Here is a 27,577-nt window from a genome sequence, read left to right as displayed (position 1 = left end):
CAGTGGAGGGCTACGAGGATGGTGAGGGGACTGGAATGTCTCTCCTACGAGGAGAGGCGGAGGGAGCTGGGCTTGTTCAGCCTGAAGAAGAGAAGGCTGAGAGGGGACCTAATAGATACTTATAAATATCTGAAGGGTGGGTGTCAGGAGGATGGGGCCAAGCTCTTTTCAGTGGTGCCCAGTGACAGGACAAGGGGCAACGGGCACAAACTGAAGCACAGGAAGTTCCGTCTGAACATGAGGAAGAACTTCTTCCCTCTGAGGGTGACGGAGCACCGGAACAGGCTGCCCAGGGAGGTGGTGGAGTCTCCTTCTCTGGAGATATTCAAGACCCTCCTGGACAAGGTACTCCGCAGCCTGCTGTAGGTGACCCTGCTTCAGCAGGAGGGTTGGACTGGATGACCCACAGAGGTCCCTTCCAACCCCGAACATTCTGTGATTCCATGATTCTGTTCTGCGCTACACACGCTCTCCCAGCTGGCACAGTTTGCTCTTAACACAAACACTCGCCGCGCAGCCCAGCGCCCGAGGGGGGGGCAGGCGGCATCACTCGCCGCTCCACGCACCCGACAGACAGCTCCCACGGACAGACCACGGAAAGACCGTACCGACAGCCCTGCCGCCCTCCCCTCCGCACCTCAGCGCCCAGCTAACGGCCCCCACCGCCCCGCAGGCCGCGCGGGGGCGGGCCCGGCCGCTCTCCCCGCCCCGGGCTCGCACCCTCCTGTCGCCGTCCAGCGGCGCCTGCGCGGGCGTCGCCGGTTCCTGGGAGGTGTTGGCTGCGGGGGTTGCGGCTGCGTTCTGCGGCTCGCGGCCCGGCGGTTAGCTCCGCAGAAGCTGGGGCTCCGCTCCTCTGCCTCTGCCCGGGCCCCGACTCAACCCGCCGGGTGCCTCCTGTCGCCGCTCCCCTGAGGCGGGACCGTGCCCGCGTCCCCGCCGCGGGATGAAGAGGATCTTCGGGTTCGGGAGGAAGAGGAAGGGGCAGGAGCAGCCGCCGTCCGGCAGCGGGGCCCTGCCCTGCCCCGCCGGTGCCTACGAGCTCCGGCAGAAGGACCTGGGCAAGCTGCACCGCGCGGCCGCCAGCGGCGACCTGGCCCAGGTGCGGCAGGGCCTGAAGAAGCACGGCATCGACGAGCGGGACAAGGCGGAGCGGTAAGGCGGGCCGGGGCCCCCGGCTGCGGGAATGGGGCTTCGTGCCGCCAGAAACCCTCGGGCTCGGCGGCCCCCTTGGCCCTTCTGCTCCGGCCTCCTCGGTGCCCTCGCCCCGGGAGCCGTGTCTGTGCGCGTGGCCGCGGGAGGGTCGGGGAGCTGGCGGCGGCCCTTCCCCGGCCGGGCTTTGGCGTCGGGGGATGGCGGGCTGTGAGGGCTCGGCCTGCGGGCTGGGCAGAGAAAGGAGCGCTGCCTCAGCAGGAGCAGCTAAAGGGGATGTGAGCTCTGCAGGTGGGAATGCTACAGCGCGGCATGAGCGTGGTGTGTGGCGGTGCTGCATGCGCGGTTGCCTGACGTGGCTGTTGTGACGGTGATGGGGCGGCCAAAGGAACAGGCGGATTTTAGGTGGCAGAAAAGTTGTTTGCTCTGGGTCTTTGGTGTGGCTAATCAGTAACTTGAGTTGGAAGATCTGGGCAGCGGCTTGCAGGAGAAGCTGCTTCTTCTGGCAGGTGTTGTCGTGTGGGTTGTTGAGTTGAGCACAGCAAGAACTTGGCAATTGTTTCTGAAGGAGAAGCCCCGGGCTGCAGCATCGCTCCTGGGGATCCATTGTGAGCATAAGGGAATCAGTTGCGGTTTTGGGGTCTTGTATGTGTCAACCCTTTAATGCCTTTTGTGAAAAGACTCGAAGTCAAAATCTTTGTGATGTTCTGAAGACAAGCTGTTTTTATCAGAGGAGCTCAGCTTCCTAGGCTGTCTGTCCTGAAGACTGGACTTTGCCAGCCAGCTAGCTTATTGCCCTGAAAACGCCTAAAACCACCTAGATGTATGGGAGAAGCAAGGAAGAGCACGGTAAGCATGCACTTCAGTAATGTGGGTTGTGTGCCTGGGCCTTCCCAGCCATAGAATCATAGAGTGGTAAGGGTTGGAAGGGACTTATTTATGCAGATGGAGATGGGAGATGCAGTTTAAGGTGGATTGAGCACGTTTTGCGCATCCTCCAGCTGCTTGAGTCAGGGTGCCCAGTGACGTTTATGGAAATAGCTGCTGAATGTTTCTCTTTTTTTTCTACTTACTACCTCCTCTTTCACTGTGGCTGATACAGTCAGTCATCAGGTCTTAGCAGACCCTGGTATGAATTTTAGCTAGTTTTACGTTTTAAGTTCATCTTGTCTAGAAAGCTTTGTTCTCTCTGGAAAGGTTTCCTTCTGTGTGGTAGGCTATTGTCAGTGTTATAACAGGGCAAATAAAGTAACACACTAAAAAAAAAAAAGAAAAGGCAGTATACATACAATAGAGCGCAGTGGTGGTTTTGGCATGACAATGCCTGGTGCTGAAAAGCTTAGCTGAGAGGATTTCGGTAGACAGAGTCTGCCTGCTTGCTGCAGCCCCTCTGTGCACTATACCAGCCATGAGGGTTGTTGCAGGCCCACCTATGCCCTGTTAGCACTTGTGGATGTGATATGTGTCATGAGTGACCACCAGATGCAGTTCTATTTCAGAGCTGTATCACGTCCTACACAGATTGGAAGAATTGTCATAATTGAAGTGTGTTTAAAGAACAGGAAATGTGGGTAGCAATGGCTGAAATGTGTGCGTGGTTCATATTAATATCTCTGTTCTGCTCCTCAGGAATTCCAAAAGCAAAATCGTGCACCAGGGACATCACAAGTATCACACCTACAAGCTCCTTCTGTGAAGTGGGTCCTGCAGCCCACAGGACCTCCCAAAAAATGTGCCTGGAACAGCATCAGTTAGGAGCAGGCAGCTTTTGAGAGGTGATCTGGCAAAGCCTTCAGCCTTGCTGAAAGAGATGGGCAAAACTCAGCATAGAGTTGGAAGCACTGTAGGCACAGTGCCAGCTAGTCTTGAATCCTGGGTCAAAGCTAATCGCTAAGAGAGATTTACCATCAGCTGCCTGTCAGAATGAACTCTAGAGCTTTTCATCGCTTAGCATGTAGCTGCTGGGTCGTCAGTTCAAGTGCTGTTGGAAGTGCATGCTGCCAACCTGCTGTTTGCCTGTGGTCTCTTGGTGGGGTTGTTTTGCAGCTGCTCAGGCATCAGTAGTTCTCTTCTACCCCATGGGTGATCAGTGTAGGATTGCAGCACCAGGAGGAGCAGAATCTGGGCAGGGTCCCCAGGACTGGGTGGCAGAACAGCTTTGGGATTACTGAAGGCCTCTTGTGGATACAGGCAACTGTGAACACTCTGATGTTCTCTGCCAGCCTGTTCCCTGAAGTGGAGCTTCTGTGGAGCTCAGCAGGCCTTGCTCCAAGCAGAGCCATCTCCTTTCCTGTTGGCACACTGAGAGGCTCAGTTGAGGAGGGCAGCAAGGAGTCTGCAGGTTTTCTGAAGGCTTTTCCATTTGCAAAGCTGATAGTAACTTCGTCAGGCTTGTCATGTTTCCTAATGCTTGGCAGTAGCACCTTTAGATAATCGTGAACTTGTTCATAACCAGTTCTGGTTAGCTCTCGGATGATCTCAGACAGTCATTTCCTCAGAGGTGAAGGATCCCACATACTTACATGGGAATTTCTCAAGAAGTGGTGGTAGCCACTGTTGAGGGACTCTTCTGTTGGTGCTTCAGTCTGTTCCCTGTCCCTAGCAAGACATTACAGATTCTTTGAAGTTTTGAGTGTTTTTCTTGTCCTCATCCTTGTTGCCATGGAGGAGGCTCATCAGCTGCCCTGTAACAGGAAGTATCTGCATTACATGTCACTGCTTTTGTGTACCTCTCCCTTTCCATTCCCACCTAGCCAGTGAGCTGTTGTGCTCCTGTCTCTCAGCAAGGTACCAGAACAATTGCAAAGTTAGATGAGCTTTCCTAAGCACAGAAAGGACCCACCCACAGTGATGCAGTTCAAAACTAATGCTGGCATCCCCCTCAAGTCAGCCTCACCTCCATCCCAGGAAAGGTGATGGAGCAACTCATTCTAGAGGTCTTCATCAAGCAAGTGGAGGAAAAGAAGGTTATCAGGAGTAGTCAACATGTATTCACCAAGGGGAAATCATGCCTGACCAATCTGATAGCTTTCTACGATGGTGTGACTGGCTGGGTAGATGAGGGGAGAGCCGTGGATGTTGTCTGCCTCAACTTCAGCAAGGCTTTCGACACTGTCTCCCATAACATGCTCACAGGGAAGCTCAGAAAGTGTGGGCTGGAGGAGTGGTCAGTGAGGTGGACTGATAACTGGCTGAATGGCAGAACTCAGAGGGTTGTCATCGGCGGCACTGAGTCTAGTTGGAGGCCTGTAACTAGCGGTGTCCCCCAGGGGTCAGTACTGGGCCCAGCCTTGTTCAACTTCTTCATCAATGACCTGGATGAAGAGTTAGAGTGCACCCTCAGCAAGTTTGCTGATGATACATGACTGGGAGGATTGGCTGATACACCAGAAGGCTGTGCTGCCATCCAGCGTGACCTGGATAGGCTGGAGAGTTGGGCAGAGAGGAATCTGATCAAGGTCAACAAGGGCAAGTGCAGGGTCCTGCACCTGGGGAGGAACAACCCCATGCATCAGTACAGGCTTGGGGCAGCTCTGCGGAGAGGGACCTGGGAGTGCTGGTGGACAACAGGTTGACCATGAGCCAGCAGTGTGCCCTTGTTGCCAAGAATGCCAGTGGGATCCTGGGATGCATCAAGAGGATTGTGGCCAGCAGGCTGAGAAAGGTGGTTCTCTTCCCCTCTACTCTGCCCTAGTGAGGCCCCATCTGGAGTACTGCGTCCATTTCTGGGCTCCCCAGTTCAAGAAAGATGAGGAGCTACTGGAGAGAGTCCAGTGGAGGGCTACGAGGATGGTGAGGGGACTGGAACATTACTCCTGTGAGGAGAGGCTGAGGGAGCTGGGCTTGTTCAGCCTGAAGAAGAGAAGGCTGAGAGGGGATCTTATAAATGCCTACAAATATCTCAAGGGTGGATGTCAGGAGGATGGGGCCAGACTCTTTTCAGTAGTGCCCAGCAACAGGACAAGGGGAAATGGGCACAAACTGAAGCATAGGAAGTTCCGTTTGAACATGAGGAAGAACTTCTTCCCTCTGAGGGTGACAGAGCACTGGAACAGGCTGCCCAGGGACGTTGCGGAGTCTCCTTCTCCGGAGATGTTCAGGACCCGCCTGGACAAGGTCCTCCGCAGCCTGCTGTAGGTGACCCTGCTTCGACAGGAGGGTTGGACTAGATGACCCACAGAGGTCCCTTCCAAACCCTAATATTCTGTGATTTTTTGTTGCATCACCTTCCAGGGAGGAAGGTCCCAGCTGTTTTCTAGCTGCTCTCCTGCAGAGCAGCAGGTGCTTTGCCTTCAGCACAGAGCAAATCTCGTGCTGCTTTGTGCCTGTGACTTAGGGGGGAAACAAGTGCAAGGACTTTCTGGGTGATTGTGTCTTTGGGTACAAGTAGGGTGGTTAATTGACACGAGACCGAAGATGTTCTGTGGTTTGAAGGAGCCCTTTTCTTTCTGGCAAGGCTTTAACTTGAAGAAAAAAAAATATCATTTTCTTATGCTGGTCATATAGTGTGGAAACACAGTATTCCTTCCTTGGACAGGACTTCCTCTTAGTAGGCTTTTTATGACTATGATAGTTGTACCTGCCAGGAAGGTCAAATATTACTTTCCTGTAGTCAGGGTTACAGTGTTCTGATGTCTGGTTTGCTACCTGTTGTCTGAAGCACTTTGGTGCAAGTGTGTTCTTGTGTTTGCTGCAGTAGTAAACAAGTTAGAGAAAAAGCAGAAATTCTCAAGGTGCAGGGAAACACTAATAGTCTTGCTATAAAACCCATCTCCTACATCTCTGATACACTTCTGGCACATGAATGGTCGCAGACGAACTTAGAGGTTTACTTGCCATAGTCTGCAAATTCCCAAGCTTTTGTCTCTGTTGCTGTGGTGCTAAGTGGACACTGTGGAGGGTTTTTGCTAGCCAGCCTCAGGCATTTGGTGTGCAACTGCTGTTACTGGTAATGGCATGAGAAGTCTTTTAAGCTTGTTTTTTGCAAAGTGAGATTTGTGGCCATATCCATTTGTCTCAGCCTGAAACAATTTCTTTAGTAATCTGTCTGTGCTAATTTAATATGTTTAATTTTTAGGACACCTCTGCATCTCGCTTGTGCAAATGGCCATGTGGATGTCGTTACATATCTAGTAGAAAGCAAGTGTAAGCTAAATCTTTATGACAGTGATAACAGATCGCCACTGATGAAGGTATGTGGAATATGTTATATTCTTGCAAGCGGGGCTTACTGATTATGCGCTAGATGACACGTATCTTGCAGGATTGCATAGACCTGTGTAGAAACATGCATATTGTAATTAGCATGGAATAGTCATAGGTTAGCTAATCTTTGAAGGTGGTCTGATTTTGCCTGCATTGGGAACCTGGTGGCATTCTAACAGAGTGAAATGTAAATGTTGGAAGTCTTTCGTTTTTGGTGTGTTGTTCTCAGGCAGTACAGTGCCAGCAAGAAGAATGTGTGGCTATTCTGCTAGAGCATGGTGCTGACCCAAATCTGGCAGACGCTGACGGCAACACTGCCCTTCACCTGGCTGTCCTGTCTCATAACACAACTGTAGCAGGGCTGTTACTTGAGCATAATGCCGATATTGATGCACAGAATAAGGTAAATTTTTATATTTGTTAAGGAAGTTCTTTCCAAAAGTTTTATTAATATGTCTCTTGAAGGGTTTTTTGACTTAGATTTTTCACTTTATTTATATGTCTGTCTTTTCAGGAGGGATATACCCCACTTATTCTTAGTATCTCCGAACATCATGAAGAGATGGTAGAGTTTCTCCTTAAAAAAGGGGCTGATGTGCATGCTCGAGATCAGTGTGAAAGGTGAGGGGTTTGTCAAAACTCTGCATGGGTGTCTTTAGTGTTCTATAGGTTGGATTGATCAGAGACATGGGAATGAGCTCTGAAAAAAAGAGAGCCACACAGAAGGAGCTATTTCTACGTGACTTGTGAAAGCAGGTCTGCACATGGCTGCCGTCCTACCTCAGTGGATGCTTTTCACACTGAGGATTGCAAAAAGGCATTGTTTGTGGTGGCCCATCTGGCAAGAAAAGTGCCATTAGCTCAGCAGTGTTGCCTCAATTCGTAAAAAACACCCTCCTGCATAGCAGTATAGTTTGTATGTAAGTGTTGTCAAAGTGGTAGCTTTGTCTGAAGATTGAACATATAATTGTTTTTACTCCCTGTCCCATTTTATTGTTGCTCTTAATGCTTAATGAAAACTGCTTTTTCTTTCGTTCATTTTAAAGTAATGGGGAAATTTTTTTTTTTGGAAAGCAAATAGGAATACAAATAATTACAGTGTTTATGTAAAATTATCTGTTTCATATCATATTTTGGATGTTTCAGAACCCCACTTATGACTGCTGCTTCTGGTGGGGAACTTAGTCTGATAAAAGTTCTTCTTCGATATGGTGCTGATGTTTCCCAGAAAGACAGTAATGGACGGACAGCTGAGGATTATGCTGTTGTTCGTGGATATTCGAGGTGAATTTTAAAGTTTATTGTTAGAATAAGTTGTCAGTTATCAGTGTGACTTTTGAACATTTTTGGTAACAACACGAAGGTTTAATGGTGTGTTGAGACCTGTCTTGAAGCTGTGCTCAGTGACATCTTCTGATATGTATCATTCCTGTCTCTAGTGTTGATGTGGAAGGTGAGGAAAATTTCCAACCAGAATTCTGTGTGAGATTTCAAGTTTGTTGCAAAGCTCACACATGCCAATTATAAACTCTAAAAAGTATCTGTAGCCTACAGGTATCCGGAAGTGGAACTCAGCAAACTGAAATGCATGTAAACCCTCCCCCCAGACCAGCACTGTTGTCCTTACTGACTTCTGCTACAGTGACCAGGAGCTGCCAGCCTTTTGTTTCAGAGGAGATCTAACTTTAATACTTAAAATCTTAAGCAGTTTTACTCCTCTTATGCACAGCTTTGTACCTGTGGGTGTTCCTTCTCTAAGGTGGTTATGTGTACTTAAAAGCTAGGCTGAAAAAAAATATCCCAGACAGTTAATAACTTCATAGGTATGAATATGCATCTATAGAATGAACACGACTGCAGTGAATATTGGAGTATGTTGTAGTCATGCAGTAAGTGCTACGCATGTTACCCTTAGTGAGTACTTCCAAGTATAAGAATTCATGTGAATTCACGAGTATGTGCCAGGTGGGTAATAAGTGGCTGTTAATTATTCTGTTAAATGGTGTATGCAAGTATGTAGTCATTTTTACCAAATATATTTTCTCTCTTTGTATAGCCTTAGTAAACAACTGGCAGAATACGCAGACTGGGAAAACACAGGAGAAGCTTCTGCAGGTGGTGCACAAGGCATTGTGGTACTTAGTACTCCTCACCGGGCAGGAGCTGCTGGCTTTACGTTGGGTGCGCCTGCTGTGGACAGAGGAGGTAGGATCCTTAACTATGGAGGAGCTTATGAGGAAAATCACTGTGGCCTCTTCTTTAGGTGTTTTTTATTGTTAGAGCTTATTGTGTTCACCATTGACTTTAGCAGAGGCATCAGATGGAGTAGCACAAGAAGTTTTATGAATGTGCGCTTATTTGTTGTTAGTTGGAGGTGCTTCTTGTCACTTGCTACATGTCCACTTAGGGTTGTTGCCTTCTGCCCATCAGATTGACCATCTGTTTAGGTTTTCCTATAGAGAGAGGGAAGGGGGACAGGGAAGGAACTAGACCAGAGTGTTTTTGTTTTTCAGGTGTGTACTTTTACCTGTAAATGGCCATTCAGATTGTGAAAATCTTAATTACAAAAGCAGTAAGTTCATCCTGAGTAGTTCTTCATCTTTCTGTAGTTGAGAAGCAACAGATGAGTTAGTGGAAATCAACAAGACATATCTTCCTGCTGAGTTTCTGTGTCTTTGTTTTAATAGTTTCACCTGCACTAAGCTCCTTTTAGTGAGTCGTCATATTTCTCACATCAGTTGCAATCATTTCCATGTAGGTGCTGGAGAGACATATTTAGGAAAGATTGTATTTGAAAAGTAACTTTGGTAGCAATTACAATGCAGTGTCTGTGTATACTGTGTCTTCTTGGAAATGGTTTGATTTACAGTAAAAATAATGTTTCCACTTCCTGTAATTTTATTAAATAAACTTTAAAAAATCCATATTACCTTGTGATCCAGAAAAACAAATTAAAATGGCATGTGATCAAAAAATGAACTCCTTCTGTGAGTTTGTAAAATTCAGTCTATGCTTATGAACTCACATAGCCCTAAAGGAATCTTGGAAAATGAATATTTTAATTGTTTGTCTTGTACTTTGTGTCTCGGGCCCTGCAGTGGGAGGTTTTATTCTTTCCTAGTTTTTTTTAAGGGTGTTATATCAGAACTATGTGGCAAATGGGCAGCAGACAGTGTTCAAACACAATTCATTACTCCTTTTTTAAATACAGCAAGAAATATGAGTGTATGTTTTTCCTCAATGACTTTTCCCAGATGTGGGAATTTAATTTAGAGCCAAAATTTGTTCCTTCTGATTTGGGAACAATTACTTTGATCTAGTCAGAGATTTGAAAAGTTTCTTGATGAATAATTTTTTTTGAGGGGAAAGGGCTTGGTACAGGTAGTTTAATCGGCAAAATGTCACTTTCACCCAGACAGCACTCTGTTACTGCGCCCTGTGCATGTAGATAATTGCTGTGGTACTGCATTGTAATGGCTGACAGGCCTGGGTTAATTTAAAATATGTGGCTTGAAGAATAATGCTATTGTTTGATTCCAAAACTGACATACCCTCAGGGAAATATGGGTTCTTGAACCACATGCCTTGAAAGTCATAATACTGCTAATATAAGTCCCCAGTATTATGGGAAATCTTTACTTCTTACGTTCATTTGAAGATGCATAGTAAGTGTGAAGAGAATGTCATGTGGGTTAAGGACTTGCGAGGAGAAAAAGAATATGCTCTGTTCTCAGCCTGTTTCTAGTAGGGCTTGTTTTTCTTCTGAGGAGTATGAATCCTCTTCTCCTTGTGCTCAGTCTCTGAAAAGATGACCCCAGTGTGTTGAGCAAGAGAGATTAGTAGTGTGTAGGGAACTTTTACTGGCATTAATTCTGCAGACTCTGGCTTGCATCCACAAAGCACAGGTCCTGCATCATGAGAGTCCCTTTGATATGCTGCACTAACAGGCTTTGAAGCCTTTGTTAGAGGAGAAGCTGGGATGATGTTGAGAGACCAGAGAAGCACCCACTTTGGAATTCTTTTCTTGTGTTTTTTCTCTTCTGTACTATTTTTCTGGGATCTTCAATGGTAGTCCTTATTCATTTTGTTGCTTTTGCACTTGTTGAATGTTCTTCAAAATATTCTCCTCTAGTAAGTCGGCATATTTAAGAAGTTGGCTCATGCTTATTTGAATGCTTACTTTTTGTCAGAACATGAACCTTTTTATTAATCACAGACAGGTTTGCAAAAACCTCCGAATGAATGGCTTGCAGCCCTAGCATATTGAATGACAGACTTTTTAGATTTGAAGTTGGAATTTCTTTGGAAAAAAAAAATAATTTTTCTGAAGGCAAGGATTCAGATTTCTAGTAGTCTGCAGTGGCAGCTGGTTTATTAGCTACTGTACTGTGTATTAGTGTATTGTTCCTTCAGTGTTTCCCTGAGTCCATACAGAAACTGTTGGTTTTTCATCATAGCCCTCTCCTGAGGTCAGGAAAAGTTGTCCTTTATCACCTTTTAGGAAAACTGACAAATGGAGAAGGGACAAGAAACCATCTTGAGGCCCTTCAAGTGCATGCTTTTGATAGGAGTCCTTTTGCCACATCCATTCCATGTATTTGTGGTAAAATCAATATAAGCAGGACTCATTTCTGCTGAGACAAATGTTATGGCCTTGTCACAAAGAATTTTGGTGTTGGGTAGCTACCATAACAGAGCCACACCATTTGTTGACTTAAAATCTTACCAAGTAGGATGGGTAGAGCAGGTGGATAGTGATTTATATTCTAAAACCTGTTCCACAACACATACACATGCATAACGCACCCCTGTTGGTCCAGTAGTGGCCTGCCCGATAGCGCTGGGGGAACATGGTGTTCATTCTGCCATGCCATGACTGCCAGTCATGTCTGCATCTGGCTGTTGGCATAGCTCCTGTGTGTGAACAGTTCAGCATGGTCAGATTGACATAAGCAGGATTCTCTTCTCTTCATACTGAGGTAGAAGGGGCCTATATTTGCATAAGGCACCAACTGACACACAACTTTTGAGATGAGATGGCTTAAAGGCAACAAGTTTCTGGGTAGTTTTTTTGGTGAGGGGTGACAAACATGCTAAAACTGTAACGAGATGAGAGAGTGTAAATAACATGATGGCTAGAAGTTGTGTGGTGGCGGAGCCAAGATTTCCTTCAAAATTTCTGGATAATCTGTCTCTAAAGTTTACTTGTTGGCACCTAAGGTTTTTTGGGATGTTTAGCAGGAGGAATTTTAAGTGTGCTGTATGTGTAAAGCACTCTACGAATATGAAAGAATTGCATTTGCAGTATGTGCTAGATAAGGACTAGTTAAGTTGGCAATTTAAAGTTGGCGGTAAATATCTGATAATTTGTTGCAGTATTTCAAAACATTGGAATATGGATATTTTACACAGAGCAGGTAAATTAGGTTACACTGTTTGACACTGTCGCTTGAGAGTACAGTTCTGTAGATTGTGATTGGTTTTGTTTGTAGAACTTAAAACTGTACAGTAGGCTGATAGTCACAATACATTCTCTCATTGCTGTTGCTTTGTTGATGTGCTGCTTATGTTTTCCAAACTTCTGGGAATTCAGATTTATTCTGATGCCATTGTTTCGTCTGTCCTTTCCATGCCTTTTCCTAAATGGATATAGGAATGCAACAATCTCCTAACCAAACGTCAAGAACAGGAAAATCGAAGAAAGGTATTCTGTACAGTAGTATTTCAAATATGAAACATGTTGTACAATACACAACTATCAACATATCTTTTTATCCTGGAGGACCCTATTTTGATGGTTTTGGTTTTATAAATTAGATTTGAGAGGAGGCTTTGAGTGCTTTTTATTTTTTCGCATGTTTTGCATGAGTTCTTTTTTATTGAGTTCTTTTTTTGCTTTGTGTCATTAGTGATAGTAAATAATTTTTTTAAACATATTCTTCTGTTACTCCAAAATGAAAATTGACTTCAATTGAAGCGGAAATAAGCAATTCCCAGAGACTGCTTTTCTAGATCCCATTTCTGTGGTAGGGCATCAAGGTCTGTCTGAAAGCTAGTTCATGAACTTCCTCTATTGCCTTCTAAAGGACAATGTGACCTGGTTTTGATCATTGTTTAAAGTTACTATACATTGAAAGCATAAGTTCAGTTATATTTTCAATTAGTACAGTTATAACTTAGCTGGTTTGATTAATTATCTGAAGTCACCTGTCAAGAGTTTATAACTGACTTCTCCGCCCTATCAACCCAGTTCGGAGACAGGTTTTCAGCTTGGGAGATTAGTGGGTAGATCAGGCTGCAGATACTGAGCAAGTTAACAGAAAACTGCATTATATAAAACTAATTGTTATTTTTAAATATTATGTGTTCTTAATTGGAAACATTAAAAATCAGAGACTGTTGATATTTTAACTGTTTTAGCTTGTCCTTGCACTGGAAGTTTCAGGCTCTAGGTTTTGTCTATATGACATGTCTATGCTGAACAGTTATACTGTATTTCATTGTCTGAAAGCCCTGTTCAGGGCAGGAGATGCACTCATCAAAATTCCCACATAAACCCGGTCTCTAGGAAAGACAAAATTTCCCTGCTTGTTTGTGGTTTACTGGTAGTAGAAGAGATGTCTTCAGGCATGGTAGGCCTTTGTTTTCTTTTCCCTTAAATGATTTTGTCCAAGACCTTGGTTTAGTTGTCATCATGCAAATTTATGGAAGGTCACCTATCTCCTGGTTATAAGCAACATAATTTCGTTATGATAGTTGACAAGAATTAGTTATCGATAACTTGAGGAAAGCCAAAATAGCTGCTATGTGGTGGCTGTATTTGTTTGGTTTTTTCCCTTCTGTCTTGGGAATTGAAGAGGCATTTTATTTTTTCTTAGTTGATAGTTCAGAGGCTTTAGCACTCTTCAGCCTGAGTCTGAACTCATTCCTAGAGATCAGATTTCATTAGTACATCAGTGATGTGCTAGAGTGCACTGTCATTGAGTTTGTAGATGGCCTCAAATTGGGGTGATCAGTAGATATGCTTCAGGGCAGCACTGCCGTTCAGGGGACCTTGACAAGTTGGGGAAATGACTGTCAGGCCTGTTCTAAGAAATTCTGCCAGGGCAAGTGCCAAGTCCTGCATGTGGAAATGAACAACCGCTTGCTACAAAAGATGCGGAGACTGCCTGGCTGGAGAGCTACTTTGCTGAGAAGGCCTAGAGAGTCTTGGCAAAGAGCTGGCTGAGCAGGAGCAAGCAAGGTGCCCTGGCAGTTGAGAAGGTCAACAGTGCCCTGGGCTGTAGTAAGAGCAGCACAGCCAAGAGTTTGAGGAAAGTGGTTGTCTGCCCCTGCTTGGCACTCACTGGATTGTATCCAGCTCCCTGGGTATAATTTTGAGACCTCAGTGCAAGAGAGATTGGTCTTTCAACAGTGAGCAAATTCAGTGGAGGGCCGTCATATTCATAAGGAGCAGGAGTACTTGTGCTTTGAGGAGAGGCTGAGGAAACTGGGCTTTTTCAGCCTTGAGAAGTGACCTAGGGGGACCTAGCAGTAGCTTCCACTACATATGAGGAGAAGACAAAGCTAGGTGTTTCCCAGTGGTGCAGGACAGGAGGTGGAGGTACAAAAGTCATAAATGCAAAGGAGAGAATTTCTAACTGGATGTGAGAAGCTTCACTATGATAAGGACATTAAAACAGAGAGTCTGTACAGATTGCCTCCTTGGAGGTGTTCAAGAGCGGACTCGATAAAGCCGTAAGTAGCCTTATCTGACCTCAGAGCTGAGCCCGCTTTGAGGAGGCAGCTGGCTAAGAGACATCCTGAGGTCCCTTCTGACCTGATTTATCCTGTCACCCTACGTGCAAGTTGACTTCATAACACTGGTGAAAGCTTAGTGTAGTACAGAATGTCCCAGTTATGTCCCTTTTGTCTGTTGAATACCCTTTTTGGTGCAGTGTGGAGAACTGATGGTGATTCTTCTAGCTGAGGATAAGCTTTAGATCTTTATTGTGCTTTTTGATTTTCTTTACCTTTTCAGAATAATCTGTAACTGGGTGGAGCAGCAGATAGTGTAGTATATAGCATAATGTTATACATAATATTACATAAAATAGTAAAATCTCTGCATGTCATGTGTACTGGTATGTGTAAAATGAGTACTTCAGAGGTTCATTTATTTATTGTCTTGCTAAGCCACCACAATTTTGTTAACTGTTTGCTAACATAGCATATTCATGCTGTGCTGTTTTTTTTAATAAGTTTAGAGTTGTTTCTTAAACTTCAGGGTGTAGGAGTCTAAAGGGTATAACTCTGATCTCTTGTTTTCTTTTTCTTTGTAATTCAGTATGGCTTTAAAAAACAGTTGTTCTGGAAATGCATTCGTTCATGCTGTCTTGTGTTGAATTGACTACCCGAAGTTTCATTCTGTTTATGACCTGTAGAGTTGTCTGTGTTAAATGTTTATATGTAGTCATTAATTTTTAGCATGCCAAATCTAATTTCATTATGTCAATTAATGTTTCAACAGCAATAGATGACTTTTCCCAAGGAGACTCAGTAAGGTGAGACTTTAAAAATACCTGACTCTTACTTGAGGAATGATTCAAGAGACACAGTACTCATTTTACTTTGCTTTTTAAGAAGCTCTGAGAAAGAGGGAAGTGATAACAGTTGGCATACTTCTGAGGAAGAAGAACTCGATTTTACCCCCAAGGTACGGTGCCTTTACAGAAAAAATGTCCTGTAAAAATAAGTGATTTGGAGGCAAGTTTTCTATGGGATTGAAAGAAACTGCAGTTCCAGCCAGTATTGTTTTCTCCTTAGAAGCAGTCTCTGGCTTGCCAGCCTTTCTTCTGCTGTGAGTTTTTCCTAAGAGACCTGTAGCTGTGGCAGAGCATGCACTAGATTTGTGGTGTGGAGCAAAAGAGCAATAAGTGACAAGATAAACAGCCACGTTGTTTTATTTGTTCTGTTCCTTCGAATCAGATTTGCACACCCTGAAAGTTCAAAAGTTACTACTACAACCTATTCTGTTCTTTTCCAAACATTGTTATTGTTTCCTGTAAATCTGGGGTTAGAATCCTCACTGATAAAGAAAAAGGGCATTTATTTATCAAGATCTACTGAAATCCTTCATCACCTAGTTCTCCTTTCCTCCTTGTCAGGTTCCACAAGAGTGCTCAATGGATGAGTTACTCAAATGGGTCTTTTTTTTTTGCTTCAGTGAGATGGCATTCTATGCTTGCATGTAATCTCATACAGCATGTTTTCCCTCTTTTTTGAATGCTCAGGTAGTATTCTTCATCAGCTATGAGCTCTCGCTCCTACTGATTTTACTAATGTTCTGAAGGGTTATCAACTTCTGCGGTGATGTCTGGAGCATCTGTTCTCTTGTACTGGGATTCTGCAGTGCTGAGGAACTTGAGTGTAGTAGTTAAACCCACACTGTAACACTGGAGATGCCAGCACATTTAGTTTTAACATGATTTTGTTTTCTTGCACTGGTTTAAATAGAAATGATGCATTTTTCTGGCATGATTTTGAAATTTAGGGATGTTTTGGTAAGTATACTTGCATACTTATTTATGCTTTAAGTCTAGGGTTCTTAACAGTTACTTGCATTGTGCACATTTGCAAGTAAGCATCCTGAAACTGCCATCTTAAGTATTACAGATACTAAACCCAGATATTTAGAACTATTATGCACATAAATGTGGTTTTGGAAGCAATTTGCAGAAGGATGCCTGCATAGTGTTTTAAGGTGAAATACTCACTGAATTACGTGTGAGGAGTATTTGTGTAGTTACAACTATAGGATGAAGCCAGCACCTGAGCATTATCAAAAAGACAGCCCGATTACATTTACAGTTCAAGATCTGATATGAACAAAGGATTCGTTGTTGTTACTTTTTTTTTTTTAAAAAAAAAGAGTTTTTGCTTAAATAAATCTTTATTTACAGAAGCTGCAGAAGCCAAACTTGACACTGTTAATGAATGCTTTCCAGCAATTCAGGAAAAACAGTAAGCTATTGTGTGATATACTGATATAGAAAAGTAGACTTGCTAAGTTTTTTTTATAATTTTTTTTTTCTGTGAGAAAAGTAGCGTTTTGAAAACACAGCACTTAATCATTTGGAAAAAGAAAAGAAATGTCATATCATTAAAATGAAGATATTAATCCGCTTCTAAGCCTTTGTCCCTGATCAAGTCCTTCCTCCTCAAGAAGTGGGCCTCTGAACTTCATGAGGTTCAACAGGGCCAAGTGCAAGGTCCTGCACTTGGGTTGGGGCAACCTCTGGTTTCAGTAGAAGCTGGGGGATGTAGGGATTGAGAGCAGCCCTGACGAGAAGGACTTGGGGGTGCTTGGTGGATGAAAAGCTGGGCATGAGCTGACAATGTGCGCTTGCAGCCCAGAAGGCCAACCATATCCTGGGCCGGATCAAGAGAAGTGTGGCCAGCAGGTCAAGGGAGAATCATAGAATCATAGGTTGGAAAATAAGATCATCAAGTCCAACTATCCACCCAACACCACCACGCCTGCTAAACCATGACCAGAAGTGCCACATCTACATGTTTTTGAAAACCTCCAGGGCTGGTAACTCCACCACCTCCCTGGGCAGCCTGTTCCAATGCCTGACCACTCTTTCAGTAAAGAAATTTTTCCTAATATCTAATCTAAACCTCCCCTGGTGCAACTTGAGGCCATTGCCTCTTGGGTGATCGCTAGATACCTGGGAAAGAGACCAACACCTGCCTCACTACAACCTCCTTTCAGGTAGTTGTAGAGAGCAATAAGGTTCCCCCTCAGCCTTCTCTTCTCATAACTAAACAGCTCCAGTTCCTTCAGCCGCTCCTCATAAGACTTGTTCTCTAGACCCTTCACCAACCTCGTTGCCCTTCTCTGGACACGCTCTAGCAACTCAATGTCTTTCATGTAGTGAGGAGTCCAAAACTGAACACAGTACTCGAGGTGCGGTCTCACCAGTGCCAAGTCCAGGGGCACGATCACCTCCCTACTCCTGCTGGCCACACTATTCCTGATGGAAGCCAAGATGCCGTTGGCCTTCTTGGCCACCTGGGCACACTGCTGGGTCATGTTCAGCCAGCTGTCAACCAACACTCCAAGATCCTTTTCTGCTGGGCAGCTTCCAGCCACTCCTCCCGAAGCCTGTAGTGTTGCATGGGGTTGTTGTGACCCAAGTGCAGGACCCGGCATTTGGCCTTGTTGAAACTCATACATCTGACCTCAGCCCATCAATCCAGTCTGTCCAGATCCCTCTGTAAAGCCTTCCTACCCTCAAGCAGATCAGTGCTCCTGCCCAACTTGGTGTCATCTGCAAACTTACTGAGGGAGTATTCATTTTCCTCATCCATATCATTGATAAAGATGTTAAACAAGACCAGACCCAAAAATGAGCCTTGGGGAACACCACTTGTGACCAGCCACCAGCTGAATTTAACTCCATTCACCACCACTATCTGCACTCAGCCATTCAGCCAGTTCTTTGTCCAGCGAAGAGTACACCCGTCCAAACCATGGGCAGCTAGTTTCTCCAGGAGGATAGTGTGGGGAACAGTGTCAAAGGCCTTACTAAAGTCCAGGTAGATAACATCCACAGCCTTTCCTTCATCCACTAGGCAGGTCTCCTGGTCATAGAAGGAGATCAGGTTAGTCAAGTGCAGGACCTGCCTTTCATGAACCCATGCTGGCTGGACCTGATCCCCTGGTTGTCCTTCACATGCCCAGTGAGCGCACTCAAGATGAACCGCTCCATAATCTTCCCTGGCACTGAGGTCAGGCTGATAGGCCTATAGTTCCCAGGATCCTCCTTCCAGCCTTTCTTGTAGATGGGTGTTACATTGGCTATCCTCCAATCATCTGGGACCTCCCCTGTTAGCCAGGACTGCCGATAGATGATGGAGAGTGGTTTGGCCAGCTCCTCTGTCAGTTCCTCCCGCACTCTTGGCTGGATCCCGCCTGGCCCCATAGACTTGTAAGTGTCCAGGTGGCATAGCAGGTCATTAACTGCTTCCTCCTGGATTATGGGAGGTTTGTTCCACACTCCTACCCTACCTTCCAGCACTGGGGGCTGACTGTCCTGAGAATAACTGGTCTGACTGTTAAAGACTGAGGTGAAGAAGGCATTAAGTACCTCGGCCTTTTCCTCATCCTTGTTGACAATATTCCCCCTCGCGTCCAATAAGGGATAGAGACTCTCATTGGCCCTCTTTTTGTTGTTGATGTATTTGTAAAAACATTTTTTATTGTCCCTTACAACAGTGGCCAGCCGGAGTTCTAGCTGGGCTTTTGCCTTTCTAATTTCCTCTCTGCATGAACTAACGAGACCCCTGTACTCCTTGAGTTGCCTGCCGTTTTTTCCATAGGTGGTAGACCCTCTTTTTTTTTTTTTCCTGAGTCCCAGCAAGAGCTCCTTGTTCAGCCAGGCTGGTCATCTTCCCTGCCGGTTGTTCTTGTGGCACATGGGGACAGCCTTCTCCTGTGCCTTTAAGACTTCCTGCTTGAAGAATGTTCAGCCTGCCTGGACCCCTTTGCCCTTCAGAACTCTCTCCCAAGGGACTCTCTCAACCAGCATACTGAACAGGCCAAAGTCTGCCCTCCAGAAGTCCATGGTGGTGGTTTTGTTGGCCCCCCTCTTCACTTTGAACCAAGAACTCTATAATTTCATGGTCACTATGCCCAAGACAGCCTCCGACCACCACATCTCCCACCAGTCCTTCTCTGTTAGTAAGCAGCAGGTCTAGCGAGGCACTTCCCGTGGTAGGCTCAGTTACCAGCTGCGTCGGGAAGTTGTCTTCCACACACTCCAGGAACCTCCTAGACTGCTTCCTCTCTGCTGTGTTTTATTTCCAGCAGATGTCTAGTAAGTTGAAGTCCTCCACCAGAACAAGGTCTAGCGATTGTGAGACTTCTGCCAGCCTCTTACAGAAAACTTCATCTGCCTCTTCATCCTGGTTGGGTGGTCTGTAACAGACCCCCACCAGGATGTCTGCCTTGTTGGCTTTCCCCCTCATCTTTACCCATAAGCATTCAACCTTGTCATCACAATTGTTGAGCTCTATACAACCAAAGCAGTCCCTAACATACAGCGCCACCCCACTGCCTCTCTTTCCTCGCCTGTCCCTGCTAAAGAGTTTATAGCCATGCATCGCAGCACTCCAGTCATAAGAGTCATCCCACAGTGTTTCTGTGATGGCGACCAAGTCATAGCTGTCTTGCTGTACAATGGAGGGGATTCTGCCCCTCTGCTCTGCTCTGGTAAGACCCCACCTGGAGTCCTGCATCCAGCTCTGGAGCCCTCAGCACAGGAAAGACATGGAGCTGTTGGAGCAGGTCCAGAGGAGAGCCATAAAGATGATCAGAGGGATGGAACACCTCTGCTGTGAGGAAAGGCTGAGAGAGTGGGGCTGTTCAGACTGGAGAAGAGAAGGCTTCAGGAAACCTTATTGCAGCCTTCCAGTACTTAAAGGGGGCTTATAAGAAAGATGGGGACAGACTTTTTAGCAGCAGGGCCTGTAGTGATAGGACAAGGGGTAATGGCTTTAAACTGAAAGAGGGTAAGTTTAGACTGGATGTAAGGAAGAAAATTTTGACAGTGAGGGTGGTGAAACACTGGCACAGGCTGCCCAGAGAGGTAGTAGATGCCCCATCCCTGGAAACAACATTCAAACATCCATCCTGCCCATCCCTTGTCTGGCTCCTTTTCAAGACACTCTCAGATGATTCCTCTCCTGTGCGTTAATCTGGTAACGTGCCTGTTGCTATTTACATAACTTCTTTCGTTCACATGCGTTTTTCTTGTGCTTTAAGATGGTGGTGATGGTTCTAGAATTGAAAGTCCGAAGTCACCAAAACAAAGCCTCAAACAAAGAACCCCAACAGATGAGAACCTGAACAAAGGAGAATGTGGAGAACTGTTGATTCAGGATGTCTCAGATGCAAGCAACCTGGAGGAAGAAGAATTGGAGGAGGAGGAAGATGATGATGAAGGTGACAATGGAGATGATGAAGATTGTGAGGAGGAAGAGGAAGAAGAAGAGGACGATGAAGACCTTACTCAAGATGAAAAGGAGGAGGAAGATCTGGAAGATGAAGAAACTCAGTCTAATAACATACTGAAAGAGGAGCAGGGAGAAAAAACAGAACCTAAAGGGGACATTAATCAGAAATTGGACTATTTTAGTAACAGTAAGTATGAAGGAGAATCTCAGTGTGGAACTGGAGATGTCTGTGATGATGATCATAAAATAAGTAAAGAACTTGATGAAAAGGTGGAGGAATCTGTTGATACTCCTGTGTCTTTCATAGCTGGGTGTTACGAAAGGTTGCAAGAAAATATAACTGCCATGTCTCCAAAGGTAATGAATAATGAAGTATCTTGCAAGTCAGTACCAAAACAAGCTGTTTTTCAAAATCTAAATAATTTGCAAGATACACAAGAAAGCCGGAACAGGAAAAGCATTGTTCAGGAGAAGTTTCACAGAAATGCTGACTCCTGTTTTGCAGGCTGCGAAATTTCAGACTGGAGAAAAGAGATACCGCAGCCTCTCTCAGATGGCTGTCAAAAGGAGAAAAAGTCAAGCTTTGGCAGTGGCTTTGAAAGTGGTAATGATTCTTTGTCAGCAGCAAAAAACCCAGAGCTTGGAAGTCAAAGACTGAATTCTGTTGTTCTTGAACGTGTGGATGATGAAGATACTGGAGAAGAGCAATATGAAGAAGTAGATGATAAAGTTTGCGAAGCACTGAAACAAGAAAGTGAAAACTTGCGCTTAAATAGGCGTCAAGAAAATTTAAGAGCAGCATTTCACTCAAGCACCGAAGTAAGTATGTAGGGAGGATTCAATCACAAGGGTATTTTCTAAGGGTAGTATAGGTAAGAACCAAATGGTAAACTGGATTTCTCTTAATACTTGTTCTGAAAGGGCTGGCAGGAAGGATGGAGAGGGACTTTTCACAAGGGTGTGTAGTGATAGGACAAGGGGAACGGCTGTAAACTAAAAGTGGGCAGATTTAAATGAGATATTAGGAAGAAATTCTTCACCATGAGGGTGGTGAAACAATGGACCAGGCTGGCCAGGGAAGCTGTGGCTGCCCCCTCCCTGGCAGTGTTCAGGGCCAGGTTGGATGGAGCTCTGAGCAACCTGGTCTGGTGGAAGATGTCCGTGCTCATGGCAGGGGGGTTGGAACCAGATGATCTTTAAGGTCCATTCCAACCTTTACTATTCTATGATTCACTTAAATCCATCTTTTGACCATCCATTTTTGTTATTAGAAAATGTCTTACTCCTAACCAAAGCAATTTCTTGGGTATTATAATATCAGGCAGTATTTTCAATAATTTTTTCTGTTAGTTACAGTGGTTTTGCAGGACAAAGAATAGGCAATAGACTTTTTTCTGGAATCAGTTAAATTTTTCTGAATTGTACGGACAGATCTTATCTGTGAAAATTCACTGCCATTTAGTAAAATTCATTATGTGATGGCTGAAAGTGAGGAAACAAAAAGAAGTTTGAATAGCAGGAAGCTAGTGATTTTCCTTGGAGCAACGCAGGGGAAAAGAAGAAATGTGTCCCGGAGTGATGTAACTTTAATGAAGCTAGTATACTGACATGAGGAAGTTCTTCTCAGGGGCTTTGCAGAACCAGGGGTGAGACTTGCGACATTAGGCATTGCTGTCTACTCCTATAGATTCACATGGAAAAGCTGAAGGCCTTGTAAAACAGAGCTCAACAGTTTCCCTCTTGTCTTACACAAGAAAAGTATTTTTCAAGTTGTCAGTGGATAGCGAAGAAGATGCTTGTTTCTGTTCTTTCAGCTGTTTTGGTCAATGTCTTTTAGGAAGACTCACCTGAACAGGAAGAAGAGGAGGAGGAGCAGGAAAAGGAAGACAGTGGTGAAGAGCTACAAACTGCATTTGGTGAGGGTGTGAAAAATTCAATTTGTAATAATAGCCATCAAGCCCACAATGCTTCAAAAGACGATGCTGGTGAGAGAAGTGAGTTAGTAAATACTGATCCCAGTTCCTCCTCTATAAATATTAATGCACAGTAAATGGTGCACTAATAAAATGGTGATTGACTTCTGAGGTAGCAAATTTTCCCTTGCCTGTGAATCCTAGCAGACATTGGCAGAGAAGGAAAGCAGCTGTTGTTCCTTTTCACTCTTGAAGAACTGAAATTGTGGCATTGGATTCCAAATGATGCTGTGTGAAGCAAGTGCCATTCTTGCTTTTGTTGCTGTGTTCTCCCTGAAGTGGTCTGAACAAAATGCACGGATGACAAAGAGAAGGAGGACTAGAGTTTCTTGTGTGTGACAGTATAGTCCCCTTTCTGGCCCTTACTGTCAGACTGAAAAGCTGTGATTGCTCTTGGCTGAAGCCTGGGAAAGCCCCTCTCAAGCTGAGACAAAGCTGTTCTGTGCCAGCGCCACACCTTGTCCAGTTTCTTTCCAGTGCCACACTTGTGTGTGCTTGAAAGCATTACCAGCTCGGTCAGAGTTGAGCAGTTTGATACTCACCTCAGGTCTCGGAGCAGGAGAAGGCACTGTTTCTGTTGTCTGTCTCTAGAGAGTAGCTTGGTGTGGTAAATGTTACCAGAGCATGTGCAGCTGATGATCAAATGCTACGCAGGGGGCCTAGGAGAACCTGCTGTATTCAAGTGTGCCTACACATGCTCTTCTGTCTCTGTTTATTTTACGGTAAGCATACATTTGGCATAGTGTAAGTAGTCAGAGCCCAGGCTGGAACCAGCAGTTGCCTGCTTCTGGGATGGGTGCCCTCAGTGCTTTCCAGCTCCTTCCCCCTATATGTCCATGTCTCCACACAAGTGAATCCTGAATCAGTTTTACCTAATGGTAGCTTAAAAAAAAGAAATGAAGATAGTCTAATCTGGCCAGGAATCCACTGAGCCCAAGCCTTACGTTCATCTGGTAGAGGAGAGATTTGGGTGTTAACCATCTGAGACAGAAACGGCTCTTGTGTGTTTGGGGTGAGTGTTTGAGCTATGCGCCTCCGTTTTTAAATGGCAGTGCTTAGATGTTTAGCTTCTGGGAGGGTGCAGAGTAACAACTCTCTGTCAAGGAAGATTTTTCCTGGTGGCACTAGAAAAAGAGCATTGTTGCTTGGCAATTTTAGTGATGCTAGTGTAAGCATGTTGTGGATAGTATTTCTACGGTACCTCCTGCACAGTGGAAAGTGGTAGTAAATGCCAAATTCTGGAGCTGTAGACGGGAGAGCCGGTGATCTAAACTCTGTATACCACAGGACTGCAGTGTGCTAGAGTGTCTTCCTAAATGTTACCCAAACGTGTGTTGGGTATGGCTTGTAGCTGTGTCTGCTGTTGTGAATATCCATCTTCTGCTAGAAAGGAGGCAAGAGGAGGTGGCAATGTAAAGGAAAAAACATGATGTGGCTGGGTGTGAAGAAACCTTTGAATAACACTCACTTCTTAGTTTGCCCTCAGCAGCAGAACCACTGTGCGTCTTTTGGATGCAGGGGTTGCCTGATGGGGAAAAGCAGAGTGAAATATTAACACTCAGTGTCTCACTTCTCCTTTATTTGTAGGTACCCTGCCAGCAGTGGGAGCAGAGGAAGAGGAAGATGTCGAATCTCCCTGGGATTCTGAGGTGCTTTCTGTGAAGGACATAGTGCTTCCCACCAAAGGAGGGTGGGGAGGGTAGGAGTAAGATCCAGAAACACTTGAGAGCTTACTTTTGACTTGGGCCCTCCTTGATGAGGCTTATTTCCTCTTTTCCTGCTTCTGCCATGTGTTTGTAATTGGGGGCCCTTGAAATACTGCTGATCTAGGCCAGCTGATCAGTTAGGATTGGGATGAAGTTGGGCCAAACCAACAACTTGGGTCTCATAGCAACTGGCCTTTGAGTTTAGTTTCTGGTGTAGTATTGAAGCAGTGAAGTTTCTTGTTGCTTAAAATACTCTGAGCTTTTCACAGCTGCTGGCAGGATTGTTGTTTTTTTACCATACAGCTCTATTCTACTGACTTGGTCAGTGATTGCCCTTAGGGTCTATAACCTAGACGATTAGCTGCTTCTGAATCCTCTCTCCTGTTTTGAAAGTCATGTTCAAGAGAGATACCACACATGCTGTCTGTGTTTGCCCTTTTAGTTCTTTCTGTCTGTGATAGTGGGCTAGAAGAAAATGAGCAGGGTCTGTTGCAAACCCTCTCTGGCTTTTGTGAGGAAAAATTAACTCTTCCCCACTGTACAAGACTAAATTTTTTTTTTGTAAGTAACCTTAATTTCTCTAAGCTTTGCCTTGCTAGTCTTTGTTCAGCCCAAGTAGCCCTTGCGATTGGGACTAGCAACATGTTTGCTCATCACTGCGCATGCCTGGGGAACCTAAGCACAAACTTGAACGTCAGGTACAAGTTCAGTACAAAAGTTGGATCATCACAGACCTGCAGTTATTTGTTCACAACCCACGTCTTCAGTTACCATGTTAATTCTCTCTTGTAGCTGTCCAGTTTGTCAAGGTTTATCAACATGACAGAATAGTTTAGATGAATTGTGAGGTTTTTACCTAAAATCTGAAAACACATACAACTGCTGTGATTTTTCCAATATACTGTTTCTTGATGTGTCCTTTCCAAGGATCTTGCCAAGGCTTTGTCTGTCTCTAATATACTAGATACCATGCTATGCAAGGTGGGTTAGCAGGAGCTTTTTGCATAGAAATGAGTTGAAAATGCATTTGTACCAATTCTCATGCATGTGTTTTAAATTATACAGACGGATTCTGAGAGTCTGGGAAAATCATTGTCCGATGTGTTGCTCGCAGTTGCAGACACGCGTGGAGCATGCTCACAGATCGTTTCAGGGGAGAGCGGCAATGGTAACTTTCTGGTGGACTGAATGTTTGTCCTTAAGCATTTATAGGCTAAAGTGAGCCTTTATCAGTGTCTGTCTTACGAGTGCTGTCATTATGTGTGTGTGTGCTATAGCAATGAAGTACTTAGTATTTGTTAATTAACACCAGTTATCACAGCACTAGCTGGCCAGTTTGTAAAGGAAGTTGTCTTGTTTGTATTATGCGTGTTCACTGGACATGTTTGTATTTTTTTGGATTCAGGTTCTTGTTGCATAGTGAGGGAAGTGTATGTGGTTTAGGACTGACGGGTCTGAACATTTAAAGGTTCTTGGATGATAATGCAGGAGAAGAAAGATGATCAGGCTAAGCATTTTTTTTGCCTAGCGTAATTTTTGATAGCTTTCTGTTGTGCTTTGCCTGGGAGCTAAAATGTGACTAAAAGATCAGGTTTTGCTGCTAGGGGTTTCTGGCTGTAGCTTGTGACACTCTCTTGAGCATCTTGAGCATAGGATGATAGGGAAGTTAGGCTATTGGAGCAGAACTTTTCTGAAGGATTTCTACTGTAACAAACGGTTTGTCAATCCTGCTTGTTGTATAGGTACAATAGAATAGCTGAAGAAGCTAATCCAGTTTTAGTTTAGTAAGTTGGAAGCAGAACTTTACAGGCTCCTGGGAGCTTGTAAATCTGCTTGTTGAGTAGTTGTCAGGGAAGTCTGCTTTGTATGATTCTACTAAGATAAGTTTAAAGTCAGTGTGGAAAGGGGGTAAAAGGTGATTGTGGTAATATTTCTAAGATACATCTGTACTGCTAGACCACCAAGTTTACTGAAATCAAATACTGATTATTTTTTAATGATTTTTTTTAAAGTATAAAAATTTTGCTGTGGAGCCGTTCTTAGGAACATTTCATGTTCTTTCATGAGAGGACTCAAACTGTAAGATGACTAAAGCAGAGTTTTTGAGAAATACAGGTGGGCCAGAAGGTTGTGTGGGTTTGGAAATGATTTAATGTTGTACAAAAATTAAAAAAAAAAAAAAGTATTTGCAGCTATGGTATAAATGGAGATTACAGCCAAACAACATTTGTTTCTTTTCTTTCCTTGCAAGCTGAACCAGAACAAACTGTTGAACTAGCTTGATTTTACCTCATTGAATGACACATGTATGAGACTTCTGCATCTGCACCTATGCTTTCTTTGTCCCATCAATGGGAGGGAAAATACTCCTCAACATTAAACGCTTGTAGGATAATCATAGTCATAGTGATGTTGGACTGTTTTATCGTTCTCTACAGCAGACCAGCTTTGGCTTTTTAAATGATCCTTTTAAAAATCAGGATTCAGCTCCTGAAAAGGACTAAATATTTTGATCTTGTTCTGTTAATGAGCATGAACTTACTGCTTCACGTGAATTCTTCTAGTTCTGTGATTATTAATTTTTTAAATCAGAGATGCACATTGGGAAGTATGGATTGTCCAGTTCTTGTGTACTAGTATGAATGCTATATGATGAGGTAAATTGAATGTTAGGTATTGTACTCTCAATGAAATAATGCTTGCAACTAATGCTTAGTTGATGTTGAGTGGAGTAAAAGGTACCTCCACTTAACACTTCCCAAAACATTTTTCACCCCCAGGCTTTTTGGAGAAACCCAACAATTCACAGGTAAGTATTTGTTCATGTCAGACTGCCTATCTGTTCTGCTCAGTAAATAGTATGTTGTTACTTTGAATATGTTTTTTTTTATCATTGAATTGTGTCTTTCATAGCTGAAGACTCCTGAATCTGTTTCGGAAATGAATGAACCCTCTCTTAAAAAAAGGCAGCAGAAATCAGGTAGTGTTTACTTCATGTGGTTCTGGGTTTAGCTTTGTAATCGTTCTGGATAGTATTTAATAAAGAATCTGATTTGTTTTGCAGATCTGTTGGAGGAATTTGGTTTAGGAGAAGCAGAGGATATTGAAGGTATTCATAACAGTCTCTTTGTAGTGTTCTTTTATGGACAAACACATTGTACTTATAGTTTTTTTCCTAGTATTAAATTAATGGTTCTAGCAGCGTGTTCTGGGAGCAGGTGGTCTACTGAAATATGCCTCTGTGCATTTGTGTGCTCCCCCCTCTAGTCTACCATTCAACAAATACCTTTCCATGATGTAGGCTTGCTCCACCATACCTGCTGTCATTTCCCGTTTTCAGGTAGTCCTCAAGTTTGCTTTCCTTCCAATTTCTCAAAACAACCCCCTTCCTGATATTCCTGGTTCTCTGAGCATGTGCTGTAGCTGATTCCAAGCTAGGGATCTGCAGGCTAATCTGTCCAGGAGCTGCAGGTGAGACAGAAAGGGTAGTTCTTGGGCTCATGCTGTAGCTGTACTTAGAAGGAATTAGTACTTGCCTGGCTC

At 44.3% G+C, this 27,577-nt stretch overlaps 1 protein-coding gene across 6 annotated transcripts in view; it reads left to right on the top strand.

The window, feature by feature from the left end:
- The first annotated feature begins 756 nt into the window (after window positions 1-756).
- Window positions 757-27,577, top strand: part of LOC142362148 (ankyrin repeat domain-containing protein 26-like) — a 68,998-nt gene continuing 42,177 nt past the window's right edge. For 2 of the 6 annotated variants that reach the window (XM_075427872.1, XM_075427868.1), the window contains exons 1-17: window positions 757-1,152; window positions 6,227-6,341; window positions 6,584-6,757; window positions 6,869-6,975; window positions 7,501-7,638; window positions 8,411-8,559; window positions 12,008-12,058; window positions 14,864-14,897; window positions 14,977-15,049; window positions 16,296-16,356; window positions 20,165-21,174; window positions 22,193-22,271; window positions 23,916-23,977; window positions 25,100-25,202; window positions 26,815-26,843; window positions 26,948-27,014; window positions 27,099-27,143. In XM_075427872.1, coding sequence (XP_075283987.1) covers window positions 944-1,152; window positions 6,227-6,341; window positions 6,584-6,757; window positions 6,869-6,975; window positions 7,501-7,638; window positions 8,411-8,559; window positions 12,008-12,058; window positions 14,864-14,897; window positions 14,977-15,049; window positions 16,296-16,356; window positions 20,165-21,174; window positions 22,193-22,271; window positions 23,916-23,977; window positions 25,100-25,202; window positions 26,815-26,843; window positions 26,948-27,014; window positions 27,099-27,143 — 2,506 coding nt within the window. In that variant the 5' untranslated portion in view covers window positions 757-943. The remainder of the gene's footprint in view (window positions 1,153-6,226; window positions 6,342-6,583; window positions 6,758-6,868; window positions 6,976-7,500; window positions 7,639-8,410; window positions 8,560-12,007; window positions 12,059-14,863; window positions 14,898-14,976; window positions 15,050-16,295; window positions 16,357-20,164; window positions 21,175-22,192; window positions 22,272-23,915; window positions 23,978-25,099; window positions 25,203-26,814; window positions 26,844-26,947; window positions 27,015-27,098; window positions 27,144-27,577) is intronic. The other 4 variants (XM_075427873.1, XM_075427869.1, XM_075427871.1 and 1 more) reach the window with 4 other exon arrangements.

The sequence above is a fragment of the Opisthocomus hoazin genome, chromosome 8, assembly GCF_030867145.1.
Source record: "Opisthocomus hoazin isolate bOpiHoa1 chromosome 8, bOpiHoa1.hap1, whole genome shotgun sequence".
In the NCBI taxonomy this organism is placed as follows: Eukaryota; Metazoa; Chordata; class Aves; order Opisthocomiformes; family Opisthocomidae; genus Opisthocomus; species Opisthocomus hoazin.
This window is presented reverse-complemented; position numbering and strand designations above follow the sequence as displayed.